Source organism: Nipponia nippon, unplaced genomic scaffold (genome assembly GCF_047370975.1).
Source record: "Nipponia nippon isolate SJK-2023a ecotype South Korea unplaced genomic scaffold, ASM4737097v1 scaffold_24, whole genome shotgun sequence".
Taxonomy (NCBI): domain Eukaryota; kingdom Metazoa; phylum Chordata; class Aves; order Pelecaniformes; family Threskiornithidae; genus Nipponia; species Nipponia nippon.
In genome coordinates this window covers 1,054,722-1,077,592 of record NW_028262341.1, presented here as the reverse complement: position 1 = coordinate 1,077,592, position 22,871 = coordinate 1,054,722, and the positions used below count along the sequence as shown (strand labels likewise).

At 41.4% G+C, this 22,871-nt stretch overlaps 1 protein-coding gene across 1 annotated transcript; it reads right to left on the bottom strand.

Annotated features, from left to right (window-relative positions):
* Positions 1-2,488: 2,488 nt before the first annotated feature.
* LOC104023004 (V-type proton ATPase subunit S1-like protein) lies at positions 2,489-19,096 on the bottom strand. The gene is made up of 7 exons (XM_087761543.1): positions 18,952-19,096; positions 12,664-12,704; positions 11,781-11,842; positions 9,807-10,039; positions 5,200-5,250; positions 4,230-4,473; positions 2,489-3,005 (listed from the first exon to the last, which is right to left on the bottom strand). The coding sequence occupies exons 1-7, from the start codon at positions 19,044-19,046 to the stop codon at positions 2,703-2,705; spliced, it is 1,029 nt and encodes a 342-aa protein (XP_087617669.1). The 5' UTR covers positions 19,047-19,096; the 3' UTR covers positions 2,489-2,702.
* Between the last annotated feature and the right edge of the window lie 3,775 nt (positions 19,097-22,871).

Sequence of the window (22,871 nt, the reverse complement as noted above, 5' to 3'; positions counted from 1 at the left end):
ACACAGCCTACCGGAAATGCAAAAATCCACATTTTGTCTTTTTCAGCCTTGGGTGCTTGCTTTTATACATGGCACAAGGAGACAGGAACTGCGATGATGATTTTTTTCTTCTGGTGCTTCTTCCACCATAACTCTTTACAAATACATGGCTTATAATTCCAGTCCTGTGACTGAACGTTGTATTTCCTGTCTAACTCAATTAGTGTATTTATCCTTTCTAACTCCTGCTGGCACCTCAGTAGAAATGTGATGACACTGAGCATACCTGGTGGAGTAGAATCATCTGCCACTGCCAGGCAGGACTGCAACATGAGAAGTCCCAGCAGAGAGAAGGTAACTACTAACTGTACTCCTCCACCCAAGAGATCCTGGGTGTAATACCAGTTGTGTCATGGTCTAGAAAAAGCTGAGAAAAGGAAAGGAATTTTCTTTTTCTTGCCAATTTTTTTAGTTTTACCTGCATTCTCTTTTTCTTGTGAAGTTTGCCTTGTAAATAGTGGGTATAAATTAATCTCTTTTGTTCAAGTGCATTCCTGCTGAAAGGGCCCCATTCATCTTTTAATTGTGCACCAAAAATTCTGCACTGACACATGCTGGAGATTTGCAGTGCTGAGTCCCTTGAGCATAAATCCAGCAGATACCACCTCACCCTCAAAACCAACATGAGGTGAAGGGAACATGGGTGCGTTGGAAAATAGCTAGGGAAGAAGGTTTAGAAGGACTCAAGGAGGGAGGGACATGATTAGAGGGAAGCTCCCTTATTCCCGATTTATCAGTCTCATAAGACCTTCTTACAGCAACGGTGCTAATACTGCCTATTTAAAACATGCAAGAAAATGATAGGTAAGAATTATACTGACAGCATTATCAGATGCTAACCAGAAGGTTAAATGAGCTCTGCGGGAGGAACTAGCATACTTGTGCCTCAGAGAACATGAGGTTTAGAGAGCACTGCCATGCCCAAAGCCACCACGCACAGCTCTGCTGTGCATCAGTGAATGATGGTAATTTTGACAGTTAGGCTACCACTGATTAGTGTCAGGTTTTTATTGCCTGACAGGCAAGGAAACCCCAGGCATAACAGCACTGCTCTCCATACTTTGAGGAATATCACCCATTTAGCACTAGCATCCTGAGCTCCTTCTAACGTTGTCATCAGCCTACACCTGTCATCACTGTGTGTAAGTAGAGGGGACCAAGCTGGCAAATGTTTTGCCACTCCATATAGAATACTGTGGTTTTTATTTGCACTTTCTCATTTTAACCTCATTAAGGTTCCCAGACATTCATGTTTTTACTTGCTTCCTTTATGAAACAGATAAAGTTTGGCAGTAACTGGCCACAGGCAGCCTTGCCCAGTCCTCAGAAGCTTGTCTCTTATGTCTGGTTATGCTTCAAAGGTGGTTTTTTTTTCCCTCTGAAGTGCCTTCCTAAATCAACTAAGTGCTTTGGACTCCACATCTAGTCTGTGTTGCATCTGTGCTAATAAACAGGAGATCTTTGGACGTCTCCCAGGGTGTTTAAAAACCATTGCAGCAGAGTTTACAAAGACCACAAACAACTAATTAGATCTATTATCTAAAATGAAAAAGGCATTTGTTTACTAAACCTGTTTTTGCAGAAGATTTTCTAACATGCTAGGGTTTATATTACTTGTGACCTAAAAGCACTATAGTTAGTACATTACTGCATTCTTCCTTGCTAGTAGTCAGGGCCAAATTACAGGCTAATTTGGAGTTCCCAAACTTTGACTCTAACAGAAGAAAGGATGAGTGCGAAGACAGTATCTTAAATGCTCAGAAGGAGTGAAAATTATATCACAGTATCCTTTTCACTGCTAGGGTGCTTCCACCACTTTGTTTATATATATTTTCAATTATAGCACTGACTATCTCCATTCAGGTAAAATTCCCAAGGGAGACTGATGGGATTTGATAGAAAAGAAATTAACCTAGAATTACAGGGTATAATGCTCATAATCTGTCTTTTGGCATGGAGTTGAGCCGGTAAGTTAAGGGTAAGCCTTTGACCAGATGTCTACTGTTGTCCCACTAGATCCTTACAGTAAGCCTCCAGCTTAGACAGAGAAAAGAATCAAGATGCTGATGTACCGGAGCCATCACTATTTCATCAGTGTAGTGGATTATACATAGCTTATACGTCTCTGAAGACTCCAAAGGAGGAAAAAAGGAGTTTATGAGGACAAAGAGGAGGGGATGTAACTTGGAAAATAAAAGGAAAACATACACTGAGAAAGGAATAGATGCTATTTTGTCAGGACACAGAGCAGGGTGGATGAAGCAAATACAAAACCCGGAAAAATCTTGCCTTTTGAAAGAATAAACAAAAAGATATTTTTTATTTTGCAATTTTTTGTACCTTTATTTAATTTCAAAGTCTCCATTACTGCGTCTCTCTTCAAGACTTAGTAAGCTGGATGAAAAGACACACATTTTGGTCTTGTACTACAGGAATAAACTCCCACAACATGAAATCTCTTACTCACAATGGAATTTTTTTTTTCTCTCATCTTGTTTCGCAAGGCATCTTTGAGATGGTTATCAACAAACAACAGACAGTAACTGGCTAAACAGTGTTACCTACTTTTCCTTTCATCAGTTGGTGAAAAATCTGCACAAACTACACACGACAGTGCCAGCAGAAGAATACACCACTTATTTCACTGAGACAGATGCATACTGCTAAATATAGATTTTACTGAACTGTTGGTTTCTAAGTTCATAGGACTCATTTCCACTGCTTCTCAGTGGCTCTTTCTCATCTCCCATGTCATTGTCTTTCATCTGTGCAAAATAGGCAGGAGAAGCTTTGCATTCATAGTGCCTTTCAAGAGATTTCAGGTGGATCAACATATGAAGAGCATAGACAAGAACTAGCAGCAGAATCAGCGACATAACCAATCCCATAAGTATTGCTGGAGAGAAGAAGGATGCACAGTCTTTTGCATAGGCAAAATGTCCTTCTCGAATGTTAAAGCCTTGAATCTACAAAGAGAACAAAAGGGCTCATATTAAAAAAAGTACTTGCCTCTCATTTACAAACAACTTCATGAATTTGCTCCTGATGCCAGTAAGAATTTTTTAATTTAATATCTGCTTATTGCAAAATTGTATCTGTCAGTGCTAGCTGGAGTTAATGCTCAGAGTTTATCCAGGTCAGTCTTCTAGAAACTGCCAGTTACTCTAATCCCCTTCACTCTGCTGCCCAAAGGATTTGCAGTTGTGTTTTAAACTAAATCTTCTATGATCGTTCTTGATAGTCCAGCAACATTTAAATATAAGTATGGTACCTTTCAAGTTAACAGTGCATTTCCAGTATCATTTGTTGAGAATCTCCAGAGTCTCTGTTTCAAACTGCATAAACTTCAACATGACAAACAAGGAAATATTCTCAATTGCCTACCCTAATATTAGATTTTTCTCACCAGATCCAAGTGTGAGGTATATGGCAGTAAATCAGCTAAACTACATGGAAGTTGCATTCAACTACGGTCAATAGCAGTAAGTTTTACTTGTGGCTTCATTTCTAACATGAAGTTTACCACATCATTGGCATTCAGGGAATTGACTGTCTGCTCCACTAAATCAGTCCACGGGCATTTATCACATGGTGAGAAAAGGGCGATCAGCTTTCCCCCTCAATCCCCTTTTTCAGCTATTCATGTCCTATGACTTAAGCATCTAAAAGCAAGACATCCTAGTCCAGTTATCATAGGCTCCCTTATTGCCAAACCCAGAAAAAGAGGCACTTTCAGAAGACGATTAATCTCATCCTAAAATAAGGACCTAAGATGAGTCAGAGGAATTATCTACAGGCTTTAGAGGCAGGCTCAGGTGACTATAATCAGGGCACAAGGTTAAAATCACTAGGCCTCAAAAGTTAAGTGAGATGAATCCCATACTTGGTGACTGATGCTGTTACTGATGCCGGGTTTAAGAGCCAGTTCAGAGAGATGTAGTGCTGAAAGTTAAATTCACTCACCACACTAAAGGGAAACCTATGCAAGAGACTACAGAAAATCTATATAGCCGTTCATTTCCTTTGACAAGAAGGTAAGTATAATAATTTAAATCTTCATTTCTATTTCAAGTTCCATGGAGATCCTGTAAACTGTACATGGAAGGTCATTATACTTTCTTGGCAGTGAAGTGTAAAATTTCCCATCAGTCAACTTACAGGATCCATTTGGCTTAATTCTACAACATTACCTGGAAATCAATAAAAGTGACTTCCCAAAGCTTTGAAAGATCATTTGCAGAGCTGGGTATGAGGAGTGCATCATATCTCTGCAAGCTGCTCACATGTTCACAGTGGTAGGAGTAACTTGCTGGTGCATATATTCTGGTTGCATTAAACGTCGCTTGTATGGAGTGGTTGTAAAGAAGTTGCAGTCTGTGTAAACTGAACCAGTTCTGAACAGACAGCTGGTAATAGCTTGTTGTTAATAAGAATCTGAAAATATTGTAGGGGAAAAAAGATTAATAAGAAAGCAAGTCTAACTAAGAGCTGGAACTATTCAATTCACACTTGAACAATCTTAGAAGGTACACTGGTATTACCAGAGTTTCATACATTTAAATCCGTGTGAGCTCTAGCTCCTTCTATTGAGTCTGGAAAATAATGTGAGTTTCTTCATTGTTGCAGCTGAAGGAGTTTGCTGCTCTCCCACACAGTGAGAGGAAAGATGAAGGATTGTTCCTAAATGACTGAGAAAAATCTATGTGCAACACTGGTGTTGTACTTCCATCCAAGACATAGAAAATTATTTGTCAATAAATGCTGTTTTGCTTGATTGTGAAGAAGCAAACATAAAGTAGGTCACAGTCTGATGCCTGAGCAGCCTACACTATCAGTTTTCGCAGCAAAATTCCCAGACAAAAATGTAGCTAATTAGCAAGGTTTAGCAAAAATCTCAGACATGGGAAGATTCTATGCAAAAGAGATGACAGGAACTTTTTTTGTGACTAGAAAAGTCAAGATAAAAGAAGAAATGCCTTAATAAAACAAGGCAGGCAAACGACAGACCTATTAAATGCAGGTGTCTTGATTATATAATCAACAGTTCTATCATGTTATTTTTGCTTACACAAATTCTCCTAAAACAAATCACACAAGGAACTCGTAACAATGGATATTAATATGTGATTACCTAATATTTTCTTTATCATATAAACTTACCTAATAACAAGACCCTTTAGATTGCCAATGTCACCAAACTTCAGAGAAAGCCTAGGTCAAAAAGCAAGTAATGTCAGGCTAGATAAAAACTTCAGAAATATTAAGAGAAAAAAGCAGCACAAAAGATTAAGCGTAGTTATACATGGAGCCTTTTGCTCAGGATACCTTTGAAGTCAGTGTAAAAACAAACTGAAAGGATTAAATCTTTCTCCAGTGAAATCTAGAAGTTCAGGTGTTAATTTGAAGGAGGCCTACATTATCCAGAAAGAACAGAACTGCATGCTCAACTTTCAACCCAATTCAATTCCACTGCTTCCAACATTGGTTGACAATTAGGTTCATTTGATCTGTGTTTTCCTTCTCAAGCCATGATATCTTAGTCATGAATCACCTCTGAATGTCATTATAAAGTGTAAACAGCCACATTATTCTCATCTTTTTAGATACTAGAGCATAAGAAATGCAGATGACATTTGAGTTCAAATTTCACACATGTGCATCATTAGAGCAATATAAATACGTTGACTTTGAGGTAGCTCTACAAAGCTTATCTGTGGTGAGCACGGCCAAGTGAAAGGCCCTAGCAGGTTAATTGTAAATGAATGCATACTCTACCATCCTTGGGCCATCTCTGGAATTAATGCATTGTAGCACTGCATGATTAAGTGGTATACATTTTTCTGGCTTAATAATATTTTGCCTCTTAAAACCTGCATAACAGATTCTCATTGGTGACATAACATTTTCAGACTAAGCTAGAGACAAAACATGGTGAAACCATGCAGCATCTGACAGACTTCTGAACCTAAAGCTGAAGAAAATAAAAAAAAACAAACAGCTAGCCCTATGACTTCATATGAGATCTAGACTTCTAGTACCTTGACTAACACTGGTCCAATGAGCCAGGACACTGAATCTAGACTATCCCTCGTTCTATTACAAAGGGAAATCATAGACAGTTGAGGATTAGACACAGGCAAATACCGCATTAAACTCAGTGGCCTGATCCAGAAATTGGTGTGTAAAAAAAAATCCCACAGGTTGGATTATTATATTCATATAGCAAATACCTATATGTATTATATATATTTATATTATATATTTTTTCTGGGGTGAGAAAAACTGGACAATGCATCATGTGAGCACTCAGCTATCAGCTGGCATAATTTAGATCAGTCCTTAGACTTGAGATTACAGAGCAACATTCAAGTCAGTTTTTCACTTTCTTCTCTGCTACAGTCAAATGCAGGTTGACTGAAAATCTAACCCAACACTTGTATTTGGCAATTACACTGAGTCTAATCATGACTCATGAGCCCAGATTATCCATTTTCCCATCTGTAGACCATGATTTCTACACATAGGGACCTCAATCAGTAATTAAGATGCTGTCAGTGGCAATGGATGAATGGATACTTGAAACATACAGTTTCTAATTACTTGACACGTGGAATCTAGCAGAGATGCCACAGATCTGTTCATGCAATCTGTCAAATGTCCTGACAAATCCATCCTAGCGAGAGCTCAGAATAAGACAGGGCTTTCTTGGTTAGGATTCTGGAACGCATTCAAAGGGCAGGAGTCAGTGCGACTAGTATTTCTTAGTGTATCCCAAATAAACAAAGTATAGAACATGCAAGAAAGCAAAACCATTGGGAAGGAGTAGCATTGTCCTCTCCATAGAAAAGAGGAGAAAAGGCTCAGTATCATAGAATCATAGAATCATAGAATCATAGAATCATAATCATAGAATCATAGAATGTCCTGAGTGGGAAGGGACCCACAAGGACCATCGAGTCCAACTCCTGTCCCTGCATAGGACAACCCCAAAATTCACACCATATGTCTGAGGGCATTGTCCAAATGCTTCTTGAATATTGTCAGGCTTGGTGCCATGACTGCCTCTCGGGGGAGCCTATTCCAGTGCTCCACCACCCTCTGGGTGAAGAACCTTTTCCTAATGTCCAACGTAAACCTCCCCTGGCATATCTTCCTGCCATTCCCTTGGGTTCTGTTGTCGGTCACCAGGGAGAAGAGATCAGCGCCTGCCCCTCCTCTTCCTCTTGTGAGGAAGCTGCAGACTGCAGTGAGGTCTCCCCTCAGTCTCCTCCAGGCTGAACAGACCAAGTGACTTAGGCTGCTCCTCATATGACTTCCCCTCTAAACCCTTCACCATCTTCATGGCTTGTAGTACTAGTAGTCACAGTATGTCTCTTGACTCCAGCAAAAAAATGCCAGCCTCAACTTCAAACTAAGCATCAAGGTTCTGCTTGCCTTTAGCAGTTGTGTCCCTAGTTCGAGGCTACTCAGAAAACTATGGAAGAAACAAAGAGAAAGATCAGAAGACATGGCAGATGAGATGGCTCTGGACTCAGATTTTGAGATCAAACCTCAGATATGGTGAAACAGATTTTTTTAATGAATAATGGGCTCTATAAATTCCCAAATATCTTCCAACATAATGCATCAAGTAGAATATGCAGCCCTGTAGTGGGCTGACCCCAGCCAGCAGCTAAGACCCACACAGCCACTCACCCAGTGCCCCCCCTGCCAACTCCACAGCAGGACAGGGGAGAGAATAGGAAGAACAAAAGAGAGAGAACTCTTGGGTCAAGATAGAGTTTAATAAGTGAAGGAAAGAGGGGGGGGGAAAAACACTGAAGTTCTGCAAGGGCAATCACTGACCATCTCCCATGAGCGGACTAATGCCCAGCGAATCTCTCGGCAACAGACACCCTGAAAGACACAACTCATACCCACTTCTTCTTCCTCTTACCCCAGTTTTTATTGCTGAGCATGACATTATATGGCAGGGAATATAACTTTGGACAACTCGGGTCAGCTGTCCAGACACTGTCCACGCCCAGCCCCTTGCCAACCTCAACCTACTTGCTGGGGGGGAAGAGTGACAAACAGAGACAGCCAGGATGCTGTGCAAGCACTGCTCAGCAAAAGCCAAAACATTGGTGTGTTATCAACACTGTTTTAGCCACAAAGACAAAACACAAGAGACTTATCTCCCTCCCAGCGAGGCCAGTCCTAATTTCTTGTATTTACAGAATGCAAACTCTGTATTTACAGAATGAAGCACCCACTACTGTAACCAGAGTGCAGAGGTACCTGTGACAGATAGGTAGACAGAGTAGCCTGCTCAAATCTAACAGTCTCCAAACAGCAGCTCCAGTAGGAGTTTGCAGTCCACCACTGCGCTGTCTTTCTGATTTTTCAAGCCTTATGAACAACTATAAAACTGTACTTTGTGTTTTGAAACCCTTACTTTTGCACGAGTATATTTTCTATTAGGTTACAATCATTACTAAAAAGACTAAGATTATCTCTGAATTGCAGACCAGAACAGAAGAAGGAATGTTTGTTATTATCTGTTCTCTACCTCTGCCTTTCAAAACATAGGGCTGGATTAGTTCGCATGCTGATGATGCAGAACTCAGACTGCCTTGTTGAATACTATGATACCATGGGCAGAAAATCTGGCTTCTTTTTCAACTGTGCTTTTAGTTTTCTTGTAACCTCACTAAAATTTCTGTGCACCTTGGGTTATCCTTCACAGATGTATAATCAGAACGAGATAACACTTACTTTCTGTGGAAATGTCTTTAGATGTACAGGTGAAATGTTGTGTAGAAGCTAAAGGAAACTGCTGATTTTGGTCATGTTATTTTTATTCTTGTGTGTCATTACAGATTTAAACTTCAGTTATGGGGTAGACTCAATGCTCATGTACAGCACGTGCCCAGTTAGGCATCCACCTCCTAATTTTTAGACTTTTGCCTACCAGAGTGGAGTCAACGACCTGGTATTAGACATGAAGCCAGCCAGCATACTACGTGGAGGGAGAGAAGTGGTCAGGTACGCTACAAAGGAGATTGAAAAACCTACATGCCTTTCTAGTGTGGTCATGGGATTCGAAGATTTTTGATCCAGTTAGGTTAATATATAGCTCTCACTCAGGTTTAGCAGGAGCAAAGAAAGCATTGTGCTGTTCATGCTGAAGAAATTCATGACAGACTGGGATGCAGAGTTCAGGTTTTCAGAGACTCTTCAAGTCACATGCAAACCTGTAGTGAATTTACTCTTCGGCTTCAGCAACTCACGGATCACATCCTGGGACTTGGGGCTACCTGTTTCTAAATACACATATGCATTGTGTACCAATGGTTTACATTACTGCTGACACATATCCTATAAAGGGATAAGTAGTCATACATGGCCAGGCCCTAAGCCTCCATCTTCCGCATAGGATCTACTATTCAGTCTCCCAAGTAGCTATGTAAAACAGCTAGAGACCAAAGAGATCAACAGCTTCAGACTCACAGGCACTACGAGCAAAACTGCCTGGCCACAAGGACTGACTACACCACTGCAAGAGATGAAGACAGCTGTGTACATCTATGTGCCCCATGAAAGACTGGTCTGAAAGTATATAACCCATGCTGCCCTGCTGCCTGCAACATCAGGACATGTTATAGGAAGGAGCTTGCCCCTGGGGCTCTACACCGCATAATACATGGTCTGTTTCCTTCAGTATGTATTTACTAGACTTTGTTATCTGGTACTTGTTCCATTGGCAGAGTAGAATGCCACCTTACATTGCATTGTCTTCACTGCAGTTTGAATCTCCAACATCCACTGTTGCATGGACACCAAATGTCTTCTCTGTCAAATCCAGCTGCGTGTGGTTTTCAAATTTAATCATGATCCTCTTGGCCCAGAACAGAATGCAGGGGATGCCATTAACCGTGACGTTGAGAGGGCTGTGGGTGAATGGCCTCCAGGATGCTCTTTCCCACTGTCCTTTCCTGCTCAAGTTGTAGCTGACAACCTGATTGACCATATAAAAGATCAGTATCAGAAGATGCATATTGCAGGAGTTACTCACCATCCTACCAGAATAAATGAGGCCAGCACTTGGAGAGCATCTGTGGAGCCAGTTCTCTGGCAGCATTACTGGACTGAGGAAGCAGGGAAATCTCTGGGATTGGCACCATGGGAATGGCACCATACAGACCTCTAGCTCTAGCACAACTGGCCAGAGAGCCAATATAAGTTATATTTGTTCTACTGGGGTAGTATGACTGGGGCAAACCACATTTCCATCTCACCGTAGAGCTGCCCAGTATAAAAAAATGAAGCAAAACTAGAATCACAAGTTGCTCACTCCAGCAGAAGACTCTCTAGGACACCTGTAAGAATTACTTCAACACATTAAAGAGGACTCAGCTTGGGTCAAGGACACAGCCTACCATGCTGAAAGCACACTAGGCAGCTGTCCAGGTGAAAGAAATGTCCAAGTTTACATCTTGTAGATGTAGTCTACATCTACCTGCAGACCGTTTGGCTCTTGATGGCTTTAAAATTGGGAAAATACCTGCTGCAGAACAGGATGGCTCAAGTATGGATCCCTACCTTTCCAAAATCAGTCATTCACAAGATTAAAACCTGGGGACTGCAGCTTCCAGGTCATCTGTAGACATTAGAAAAATGCTATCCATTCTAAGGCAAATTCCATAGCAAAAGGAGAACAATTTGGCTGTCAGGCAATATAATTTGAGACAGTGAGTTAGGGCTCAGAAAGGACTTCAAAATGCAACTGTCATTTCCATATTTCAAACTAAAGTTTCCAGGCACCAACTCTTTTTCATCTACACATATGTTCTATCTGAATATGATAACATATATAATGTCTGCATGGCTGTTTTACCTGTCATATGATTAAGCAAGTTCCAATCATGTACAAACAAGAGACGTATTCTGAGTCCCAGTCACTAACAGCATCTTACCAGCTCCAGAAGGGACTCGGTTAAGCCCCAAAGCTTCATCTTGGCTTAAAGAGAGATTTTTTTTTTTCTGTTCAGATTAGCAAATCATGTACCCTGAAAGACCGCTTCTGATACTTGACCTTACATATGGCATAAGACTGCTTTAGGATTAAAATTAGTAAGTACTCACAGCAACAAGCTGAAAGCGTGGTAAGATCATGGTCAGAAAACGTGATGCAACAGCCAGCAAGAAACGTTGACTATGACTGTAATTTGTATAAATGATAAGGCTGTCTTCTCAGAAGTACAGATGAGAGAGATTTAATCAACAGATTAGTCACATTAGATTGCATCATTTGCAGGGGTTTTGATAAGGAAGCCTTTTATGCTCAGTTTTTGACAAGACCTACAGGCTGGACTCAGGAAAAACTCCCACTAAGTTTAAATAATCAGCAGTTTTGCTTCAGCTGTTCTTTTAGTACCAAGTGATACAAGCAAAATACTGGCCGCAATAGTCAAATGGTATTGTTCAGAATATGGATGATAGGACTTGGTTCTTTCAGTAAGACCCTGTGCCCAAACCCACTGCCCGTCAGCACCAGCAACAGCAACTGAAGTCTCACCTCACTTCTCAGAAAAGCAGAAGATACCTTGTACAGCAGGTGATGAATCAGTACCATATCACAATGATTTAGACAGTTTTGTTGGCTATTTCTTGTGAACAATATATTATTTAATTTAATAATGCAAATTAAAAGATCTCAATGTGCTATGAAAAACTTCACAGGTTCCTTCAAACATTACCTGTGTAATCGCTACTTGATTTACATTAAATTTTGGCTTTACACCACCGTCGTAACGTCGACCTGCAGAAGAAAGTGTGTTATTAGCCTACAAAGAAAACATCCAATCATTTATAAAAGCATGATCTTGCACATTCTTATGCAAACAATAATTATCCCTGCACGAAAGGTGTATTTCAGAATACCCGATTTTGGTTTGGAAAATATTTTTGGCTTGGTGCAAATATTGCCTTCAATACATCTATTTTCTAGTTTACTTTACTTCACTCACACAACAAGGTTCCTCTTCTTTTCATTGAACATCTTGCCACCCTTACTGGGAAGAACTCCAGTGCCCAAAAATGACAGGATTCAGCCTATACATGTATTTATTCATCCCTAACACACTTAAAAAAAGCTTCTTCTTTCTTCATACAGCAAAGTCTGTTGTCAAAGCGTGTGTGTTGAATGGCATGGCAACAGCATGTAACTCTGGGTGGGAATTTCTTTCTCTGCACTGGCCAGAGATGGAAAGCTGTGACAAATAACCTGACAGCCTGACTGCTTGCCAGGAGAGCGAAGTTTCACAGATGACAAATCATTTCATGGACACTCTCACAGCTCCATCCTTCAAACATTTTATTCTGTTTTCATTTGGTTAAAAAAAGAGTGAATACTTCTTTCTTCCACATTCTCACTGTATCTCAGAGTCAGTCGGTAAATGATTATTTTAACCAGGCAAATCCTTTAAAGGGTATTTTCTAAAGAGGGATATGCTTTAACAACACATTTAACAGGCGAGTCACTAATGCCAACAGAAGCAACATCAGGGAATGAAGATCTTTTACAGCCGCACTAACAGAGCCAGTATCCAGCCATTCAGCCCACTGAAAAAAAAGCCTTACCATTTCTTTGCAGAGAATCTTGATCTGAAAACGCACGTGAACTAGAAGAGAGGAGAAAAATATTTACTGTACAGCATCTGGATTTAAAGTCTGCAGCAAGTTTACTGGGGAGAGCTCCTGTTCCTGCCTCATTCAATAAAACATTCAAAACATAACTCAGATCCTTGGCTGGTTAGTGTCACAGGAACAGGGCAAATTAATCCCAAAGCCACAGCACCCAGGCTAAAAATGCCTCAGTTTCAGAGATCCCTCAGGTGGATAAACCCTGCCAGGCATTCCCATGTCCTTACCATATTGACTAAAGCCTCCATTACCCCTCTTGTCCCTTTCCATGGGACATCAGTTCTGGGTTAGAGACTGAACCAGTTCCAGCCCACAAGCAGGGGAACACAAGGATAGCGCTGCACCATCCTCAGCCGCCCGTGAGGATCAGAAGCAACACACTGAATTCCTCCAGGATAGATCAAATGCACTGGGCTAGTATGCCTCAAGCTCAGATGTACAGCCATCTAAAGATGGGTCCTGAATGGTTCCAGACAATCCCAAATGCCATGGAAGTCAGCTGCAAGGTAGGGAGCAAGTGAAGCACATCTCAGATAACAACTAGGCTCATGAAATTTTCAGCCTTTGGTTTCCTTCTTTGGTATAATTTAGGGACAAGTCTTCATCTGGTGTAAGTATGATCTACTTTCCTGAACTAGAGAATCAAGCCCAGTAGATTCATGTACATCACCGAAAGGCCTACAAGATCAAACAAAGTCCAAGAAACCAGGCTGTCCTTAGGACCAGACTCCACTCCTTGCGTCAGAGGAACACCTTCCTGCCTCCTCCACACCACGGCATCTTCCTTGGGACCTGCAGCCCCCTACAGCAGATTGATCTATTGATCTGATGATACATGTCTGCTTCTCACATTTGCTGTCAGTGTTCCCCAGCAGGTGAACACACCGGCCCTCCTGCACTCACAGCTGAGCATCATCTCACAGACACCCTGTACACCCTGCCCTACCTCTGCCTGCACAGTGCTTTCCAGGCCGTAAGCGATGGTGGGGCTGGAACTGCCTCACAGCCACTTCATATGGAAATACACTTCCATCTTCTTTTTTCCCTTGGTTTCTTACCAGCTTTCCAACCCACCACAAAAGAAATGAGGACTAGGAATAAAATAAAGACTAGGAATAAAAGCAGTTTTCCGTATTTATGTGCGAATTGTACCGTAAAGTATTTGAACTGCGGGGTCAAGCCTTGGCCTCGCTGGGGAGCCCTTGAACAGGTGGGTGAACCCACTCCCCGATGGACTTCCTGGGTAGGGGGATCAGTGTCACCCACTAGCATGTACTGCAGGCATGATCCCAACCTAATTTCCATCGCCACATCCTTAATGGCACATAAATATGAGTCTGAACAACATAACACCAACAAAGGAGAAATGTGGGATGGCTTAGAGCCTGCCTTGCTGGCTGCCATGCCCATGCAGCCTGGCAGTCAGGGAGTTTGATCAACACTGAACTTGGCTTGCCTGAAACCCATGGCAATGCTACCTGCTTCAGCAAAGCCCAGATTTCACACACAATGTCTTGTTTACACTCAAGGTTCAGGAGGGCAGCAGGCTGTTTCTTCTGATCAGTGTCTCTCCAACGGGAATATCCTTTCACAGGCATGTTCTCTGCTGCCACAAACAGATCTCTTGTGTCCCCTTGCAAACTCCTCAAACCCAGAAGGCAAAACAGACAAAAGTGAAGTGGAGTCTGTATTCCAGCTTGTCACTTTGCTGCCAAACACCAGGTCTGATGAGCAGCTTTGCTCCAGACCATCGGGAAGGCTGCTCGGCCCCTTCAGCAACCAGGGCAATAAAGCAGAAGACAGTCTCCAGAGAAAACGTAACAGCACAAAGAGACATCTAGGCTCTGCAGCACCGCAGCAGTGACTGCGATCTGAGCTGAAAGAACCTTAAAAAGATCCTACGTTCAAAAAAGTTCAATGTACTTCACTGTTTAAAATCAATCTGGCAGTTTTAATTACATATAGTGAGACCAGCTCTCTCCTCAGTTGAAGCTGTTAAATCCCAGTGACTTCAAGGAGGCTGTGCACTTTCAGAGTGGGTCCCGCTCTTCCCCAATGTACTTTCGAGCCGGGGTTAGTGCTGAGCTGAGGTCTTTAGGCCACCCAAAGGTCTCATCCCAGTAGCGAGCAGCCTTCAGAGATCAGTGGAAATAATCCTCATTTCGACAAATAGGTAACAAAAGATATGTCTAAAATGGACTGAACTTTGTTTTCTTGTTCAGGTAAAACTCTTTCTTAGGTTGTTTAATGATTAGGAGCACGGGTTTTGTAATTTGATGCAGCCTTATTTTTATTTTCTTGTCTTCCTTCATGACAGGTTGTGTCTTCTAGCTGGAAAAGGCAATTTTAGGCATTTTTTCATGATAATAGCTACAAAAATGAGGCACACCAAAAGGAAATGAACGTAAATTATTTAGTTATACTAACTTTAGTTATATTTAGTTGCACCTATATATATTTAGTCATGCTTAGTTATACTTTTAGCTCCTACCTATACACATAATTAAAAGCTCATAGCCCATTACTCCAGTTTGGAAATCACCATGCTGTAGTGTGCAGACTAAAACACTGGGATGAGAGGAGACTGGCGTAAAATTGTGTAATCCATTTCATTCCCTTGCTGGACTTGAAAGGTTTTTATGTTGTTCTGGGAAGAGGAAGGGCTATTTTTGTTTTCATTATTGTCAATTAAAAAAAAAAAAATCATTACTTAGCTTCCCCTCTGGGATAAGGCTAATACCATGGCCGTGACAATTAAATCACCTTGAGGAATGCTAATTGATAGGCAACACCAAGCCTTGAGGAGAGCATATAATGAATACGTGAGGCATACTCATTGCGAACGCCCCTGTGGGGTTACATCCTGAGCAGAAGGGTTATAACCGGCCTCCACGCAGCCCGTGGGTGCAGGCTGGGAGCTCATGACAATGCAGTTTGACTCCTGTACATCACATGTAAAACCACAGCAACGCACTGCCACGCTGCTCCAGAAGAAACATGAAATTTCTGCTCTCAGCTTGAAGATACTCAAATATAGATGAATGTGCACAGCTAATGAAATATTCATGCTTTCATGAGGAATGCAGTGGAGAGAGTGACCCGGGAAGCACCACTACGTACCACAGTCTGACAAATACGATCAGTCACATGGCAGACACACTTGGGAGGCAGGCGGAGGCACGCAAGGGAAGTAACTCCACCTCGGTACTCCTGTTAGTTACTCTGTTTATTAGCAATGCTGGCTGCCTCCTTTCCTCCTGCACAATGCATGCAGCCCCGTTAGAGAAAGACAAGGGAAATCCATCATGGCAAGGCTTGCAGTCTTTGCTTTGTCTTAACTAAAGCCAGATCACTAGGGCACAGCCAGTTTATTCAGTGGCGTAAGGGAAGGATCGCCTCCCGGTTTCTGAGCAAGCACAAGTTGATGTTACCGGGTCTGTCAGCTGCCTTTGACACTCACAACCCTGAGGTGTCACAGAAGTGTGTGATCTGTGGTAGGAACGGGTGACCTTCAACAGCCATCCTGCTGTCAAATCAGCAGCCTTTCCAATCAAAAGTCAAGGTTTGGGGGTTGGACTAGATGACCTCAAAAGGTCCCTTCCATCCCAAAGCATTCTATGATTCTAAGGTGGGGAATTCACAGGTGCTCTCTGGTAGCAAGGCCCTTTTGCCCTCAGCTGGAGCATATTTCACAGAACAAAAGCATTGTAAGAAGAAATAGGAAAACAATAACACATTAAAAACATATATTCCCTTTTTTATATAAAAATGTTAAACACACGTATAAGAGACAGGAAACTAGCTAGCACTACAGCCTTCTCCACTGCCTGTAAAACGATCAGCAAACAGTGGCTAGACCTGAAATCAGTGAGAGCAAATCATTTTTAGCACACTGCATTAGAGGCTAGACGTTTAAATTTATCATATTTTTCAGCCACTCTGCCCTAAAATTTCAAATTCAGTTGCACACATGGTATATGTTTTGATGACTAATATTTTTCCTTACCATTTTGTAAATAACTAGCCCAGATATACACCAAGACATGTATGTTGTATGCTGAATTTACCACACCAAGTATGTCAGGAAGCCACATGAAATTGGATTAGCCCTAATACAAAGCACTGGGATGACTAATCACTATGTAAAACCCAATTAAATAAGATTATAAGTATAAAGAAGTGTAAATTCCCTCTTATCAGATGACATTATCCATCTACATAAGATAACCAAGCCTAGCTTGTTTGTCTGAAAAAGTTCATATAGGCTCCAGCCCTCGAAGACTTTCACATGAGCAGTCTTTTGTCCACTCAGACGAGCCACGTGAATAAGCCTGGCACTCAACAGTGACTGAGTGTGGAGGCCACAGACAGTTTTCACGCCATCAGGTTAAAGGAAGCCATATTCACACTTTTACTCTTCATATTGCTGCTCTGACAAACTGCATCAGATAACAAAACGCACTCTACTGCAGTATTTCGATTACTCCAGGATTAACACTCTAATACTAATATTGTCCAGCTGCAGACTACTTCACTGGCTGCTGAACTAGTTTCAATACATTTATGAAGCACTTAATTGGAAAATAACATGTGAACCTTCAAATGCACTAAAAACAACATTTTGGTGACATTGGTGACAATGGTGACATTGTGGGCACCCAGCTCATGGTGGGGGGGATGCAGAGGGGTGAGAAAGATGTAGAGTGGCAGGATTTTGTTTTCCTTGATGATGAAAGGTGATGAATGATTGCTGAGCGCCTGGTAGCAATGAACTGGTTGCAGTCCTAGGGACATTGGTCATCAGTAATTTCAATGAAGTTATTAAAATTATAAACGTGTAAGCCTGGGCACTCAGATTCAGGGCAAAAGCCAGTTTCTTCTAAGAAACATCCTAACAAAAAATGTTACTAAGTTTTAAATTTATCTATTTAAGTTCTCTCCTTAAGAAGTATCTATGAAGCCCACAACTATAGTTTTTAAATTTTAAGTATTCTGTGTTATATTTTGGTAGCCTCACATGTGATTTGACACAGGGAGACAGATTTACATAATTACTTTACAAGGTACTGAGTACTGGGGCTTGAGCTGTACTTTAATGGATGTTCAATAAGAACTGGATCAGTATGACAAGATACTCAAGCTTTCATTTTTAATATAAAAAAATGAAATTGAGCTCACAGAACTTCTAGCAAATTAACACTGTGCAGGCATGATCCCACCTCCACTGAATGCAAAGGCAAAATCCCAATTCAATTCACTGGCATCAAGATTGCAACTTCATTTCTTAATATTTATTAGAATAACATTCATGTAATGCTCCACTGCTTGCTCTCTCTCAGATTTTTATCCGATTACAGAAAAGTGCAATTATACTAAGAAGACACTAACAAATCTGAAAACTGGCAGAGCAGAACAGAAAGTAAGCTATTTAAATGAAAACATATTGTAGTATTTATTGGTAACTGACTAGCAGATCTCTTAATACAAGCTTAAGCAAATCACCAGATGTCCTGCCTTGCCTTAAATGCACAGATTTTACTGCCAGCTGTGATCTTCATCAGCACACTTGATCTGTGTGTTATTAGTGACTTTGGGGCATGATTCAACTAATACAGTTTAGGCCGTTTTCACTTTTGTAATGCTTGGCTCTAGAAAGTCCTCTCTTTCCCTTGCTATGATTTGGGCTTCCTATTTATATTTCATTAGAGAACGAAATAGCACTATAAACAATGATAAATCCAAATCTCTAGTAATTTCATAAGTTTAATACTTCCTTGCAATACTGAATTCATGCTTCAAATATTCATTCTACACAAGTAGAATACTTTAGCACATATATTTCTTGGAGTAGTTTTCACACCCGTGCTGTTATTCTATTTATAACTTCATTTTTACACAGACCAGGGAAAGTCAGTGTGAGAGTCATTAAAATGTAACGAAATATAAGACAGATGCCCAGAAAGCACTCATTTTAAAACCGTTTCTAGTACTGTTTATAAAATTGTTTTAGAGTTACATTTTTAATGCAGCATAGGCTTCAAAATAATTCATTTCTGTATTAGCCCCAGGTGTTTTCAAACCTGAAAAGAAAATTAAAATCATGTCCTGATATTCTAAACTGCGATTGAATCTGCTTCCACACAGCACAAATGACCAAATTACAACATTTAAAACATGCACTCAACTCCACCAACAGAGTTTACGGATACACACTCAATTACTGACCTGCCATCCACTGTCGCAATTGTTTGCTCCACAGACACCGCAAACCCTACATACAAAAAAAGCAGTAGGAACCTAAAGGCAGTGTTTCTTTCCATTGAGAAGAGATCAGTCCCTCCACACCCAGCACATCTGCTCCTCTGGTCCAGCGGGCAGCCGGGCGCCCGCGCTCTGCCTGGCAGCGTGACGGGCAGCAGATCGAGCCAATCAGGGCCAGGATTTGCCACTCCATCACTGCACCAGTACCCATGGGAGAAATTCTTCATGTGCTCAGATTTATTCTGACAGCAGACACCTACTGCTGGCACATTTCAGCTTCCTTGTGATTTAAAGTTTACATGTTCTGGGGAAACTGTATGAGGATGCAAGCTGTTTCCTAAGGAAAAAAGAAATAAAATCAGATGGTCTTTCCAGGCTCTAAAATCACACAGAAGAGCACTTCTTATCTGTACTCAACCCTAACCTTAAAGAAAGGTGAAGGTGCTGTTTCCAAACAGCTCTGAAATTTCTCCTTCCATATGACAACCAGGGAAAGAATTACATGTATTTTGAAGTCTTAGAATACGTTCACAGTAATAGTATTATTCCCATTTCACAGATGTGAAAGCAGACATAGCAAGCTTAGAAGTCAAATATTTGGAATTCTTTTCCTTTCTTCAGCACTAATTCAGTTTGTGTGTGCCCAGCTTCCTGGCTCAATTGTTTTTATACTTAGAGATTACTCTAAACTAGATTGCAGTTGTTAAATGCCCACAGAATTACAGTGCCTCTGTTTCTGGGCTGTCAGACCGAGACACCTAAGTGCATACACATTACTGTTAATACGGCAGATTGGTTCTGGGATGGGTCATTCTCAAAAGATATGTGGGTCGCAGGCATGGACACCTCTTCTGCAGACCCTCTGTCCTCATCGGCCTTCTCAAAATATGGATCGGCTGTGCTCGTGATGACAAAGAAGAGGGCAAGGCACATGAGCTGACTCCTCAAACCCTATGACCCATGTGCGTTCTCCACACGTTGCTCACTAACTGCAGCTTGCATTCAAAATGTCTACACAGGACGGGGCAAGCTGAAATCAGGATACTTACGGGTGGACCAGGTGCAACGACAGTGCTCTGCAGCGTGCTCATGTGCAGTCTGGCCACCTTCATGAACACAGCCATGGATCAGCGACCAGTCTGGAGGGAACTCTGGGGCCCAGACAGAAATGGGTTCTTGGTCCCCGCCTTCAGCATGGGCAGCTCACTCTCGAAATGAAGCTCGGCCCAGCAGTTAGCTGACACTTAGTCACACTGCTCCCTTTTCCACTTAAATATCAGTCACAACCTGCTCCTGCTAACAGCAATGTGTATACTCCTATCCACGTACACACATAACCCCCCCCCAGACTCACTACTTTCTTGCTCAGCAGCTAACATCAGCTACCTGCTGATGTGATCGCATAGTAAGCCCTACTTCACTGATTAAGAGCTTCTGTGTATTCCATTCCAGATATAAGATAAAGATAGGGGTTTTAGCATCATAACTATTAAAAAGGATTTACCATCTTAATTCATTTCTCTTTCAGTGGTACAGAGAGTATTCACTGATCTTAAAACTCAACAGCTTGTCCTCAGTAGTACTGCTTCTATCCAATTGAAGGAGGAATACAGATACTTATGTGAGAATCCCAGCTTGAAAAATTACATAAGAGAGTGTAGTGATAAACAAGGACCAGTCAAAAATAATCTCCAAATTTTCTGTGAAGCACCAGAAATGTATGGTTCTAAACTTGAAATAATTACACCAGTACAGAGACATGGCTCAGCTGAAAATTTAAGCCCTGGTAGGAGGCAAAAGTTCCACACACCTTGCTAAAAAGTGTGAAGTCACTAACATCGCTGGCCTGTTAAGCCTTGCCGTACTCCTGACCCATAGTCCCTCCTAAATAAGTGGAGGGACAAAGGGACAGAAAGCCTTTCTGATGGTGCCTTGAGATTTCATTCATGTGCTGCTGTCTTCTAAGTGTTCTTCATCAGCATGGGAGCAAAAGCTAAGAAATAAAAATGCTGAAATACAAACCAGTATGGCACAAATGAACAAATACTATGTCCTTTGAAGACAGAGAAAGTGAGAGAAAGCAGTATAAACAACCCGTGGCAGGACACAGTTAAAGTCAGTACAGGCTGAATCCAAGATAATGTCCTGCAGTCCACTCTGTGACAACAGAATGTATCTTTAATTGTACTTCCAGCCTGTGTGTTTCTATGGTGCTATCAGTTTCTAGAGGGAACCTGCCTTCTCAGACCACTGTTTCACATAGTCAAAGAGGGGAAAAGTACATGTCAATTTGCTCAGAAACAAAGGGGTTTTTGCAAACAACCAAGAAAACATGTAACACCAAACTGCTAACATAGTGTCGTGGTTTAACCCCAGCCAGCAACTAAGCCTAACACAGCCGCTCGCTCACTCCCCCCTTGGTGGGATGGGGGAGAGAATCAGAAAAGCGAAAGTGAAAAAACTCATGGGTTGAGATAAAGACAGTTTAATAGGTAAAGCAAAAGCCGTGTGCACAAGCAAAGCAAAGCAAGGAATTCATTCACTACTTCCCATCGGCAGGCAGGTGTTCAGCCATCCCCAGGAAAGCAGGGCTCCATCACGCATAACGGTTACTTGGGAAGATAAATGCCATTACGCCGAACATCCCCCCCTTCCTTCTTCTTCCCCCAGCTTCATATACTGAGCATGGTGTCATATGGTATGGAATAGCCCTTTGGCCAGTCTGGGTCAGCTGTCCCAGCTGTGTCCCCTCCCAACTTCTTGTGCACCCCCAGCCTACTTGCTGGTGGGGTGGCTGGGGAAGAAGAAAAGGCCATTTTATCAACACTGTTTCCAGCACAAATCCAAAACAGCCCCATACTAGCTACTGTGAAGAAAATTAACTCTATCCCAGCCAAAACCAGCACACATAGGTTAAACCAGTATAAATCAGTGAAAATATACTGACATCCTCACTATACACTAATATTATGGGTGCTGATAGTAATTCACTAATCAGCAGTCATCATCTGAAATAATGGTAGAAGCAAAGAGCATGAAGAAAAGTCTTTCCTCACCTCTTGACACTTGCTAATAATAACAACAACAATAATAAAATTAAACATTTGATACAGTTCTGAAAAATGTTCCTTTTTTATTAGGTTCAAGCGTAAACAGACTCACGTGGTATCGAAAAAGAAACAAGATCCACTAAAAGGAGAGAAATCATCCTAGGCATTTACTTCATTCTGGTGAAGAATGATGACAAAACTACCATCTCTGTATTACTAAGTTTAAAAAGAAAACTTGATTGGAGCCTTACATGCAGTAGTCCTGACAAGGGCATGATTAGATGAGCTCTTGTGATTCAGTTGACGAATTGCAGTTGTACATTTGCCATTGTTACACTGAAATCAATCAAAGCAAGCTTGCTCGGCCACACGCTTCAACTACATACATACACAGTGGACAAAGGGTGAACAGAGGATCATGGGCAAAGCCCACACACTGTTTTACAGAACAGGTGAGGTCACATTCAACTCCACAAAGGCATTCGATGAACCTCCTGCAGAACGAAATCAATGGGAAGTCAACAGTTTTGTTTACATCCTATAGGATGGGCTATGGTGGGCTAAAAGTGGCCAGTATTCCAAATAAGAGGATTAAACTGCTGTTTATCATCTTTTTCCCCCCTCTGGTAATAAGTTTTTGCTCATGATTACTCTTCATGCAAAACTTGTCCTTTCACAATAAAGCAGCTACCACTTCATCATTTTTTACTTAGTATCATGGCAGTTCAGACATTTCCACCATCAGGGAGGTGGCACAGCAGAAGATCTTACTGTACTGTAAACACTGCTCTTTTTTTGGATCTACCTCGCAGAGAAGATAGTTAAGAAAGCAGC

Coding starts and splice junctions, on each gene's coding strand:
- LOC104023004 (XM_087761543.1), bottom strand. CDS start 19,046: ATGGAAAGAAACACTGCCTTTAGGTTCCTACTGCTTTTTTTGTATGTA. Junction 12,705..18,951: donor ATTGCGACAGTGGATGGCAG/GTCAGTAATTGA, acceptor CCTCTCTTCTAG/TTCACGTGCGTTTTCAGATC. Junction 3,006..4,229: donor TCACTTTTATTGATTTCCAG/GTAATGTTGTAG, acceptor TTCTCTTTGTAG/ATTCAAGGCTTTAACATTCG.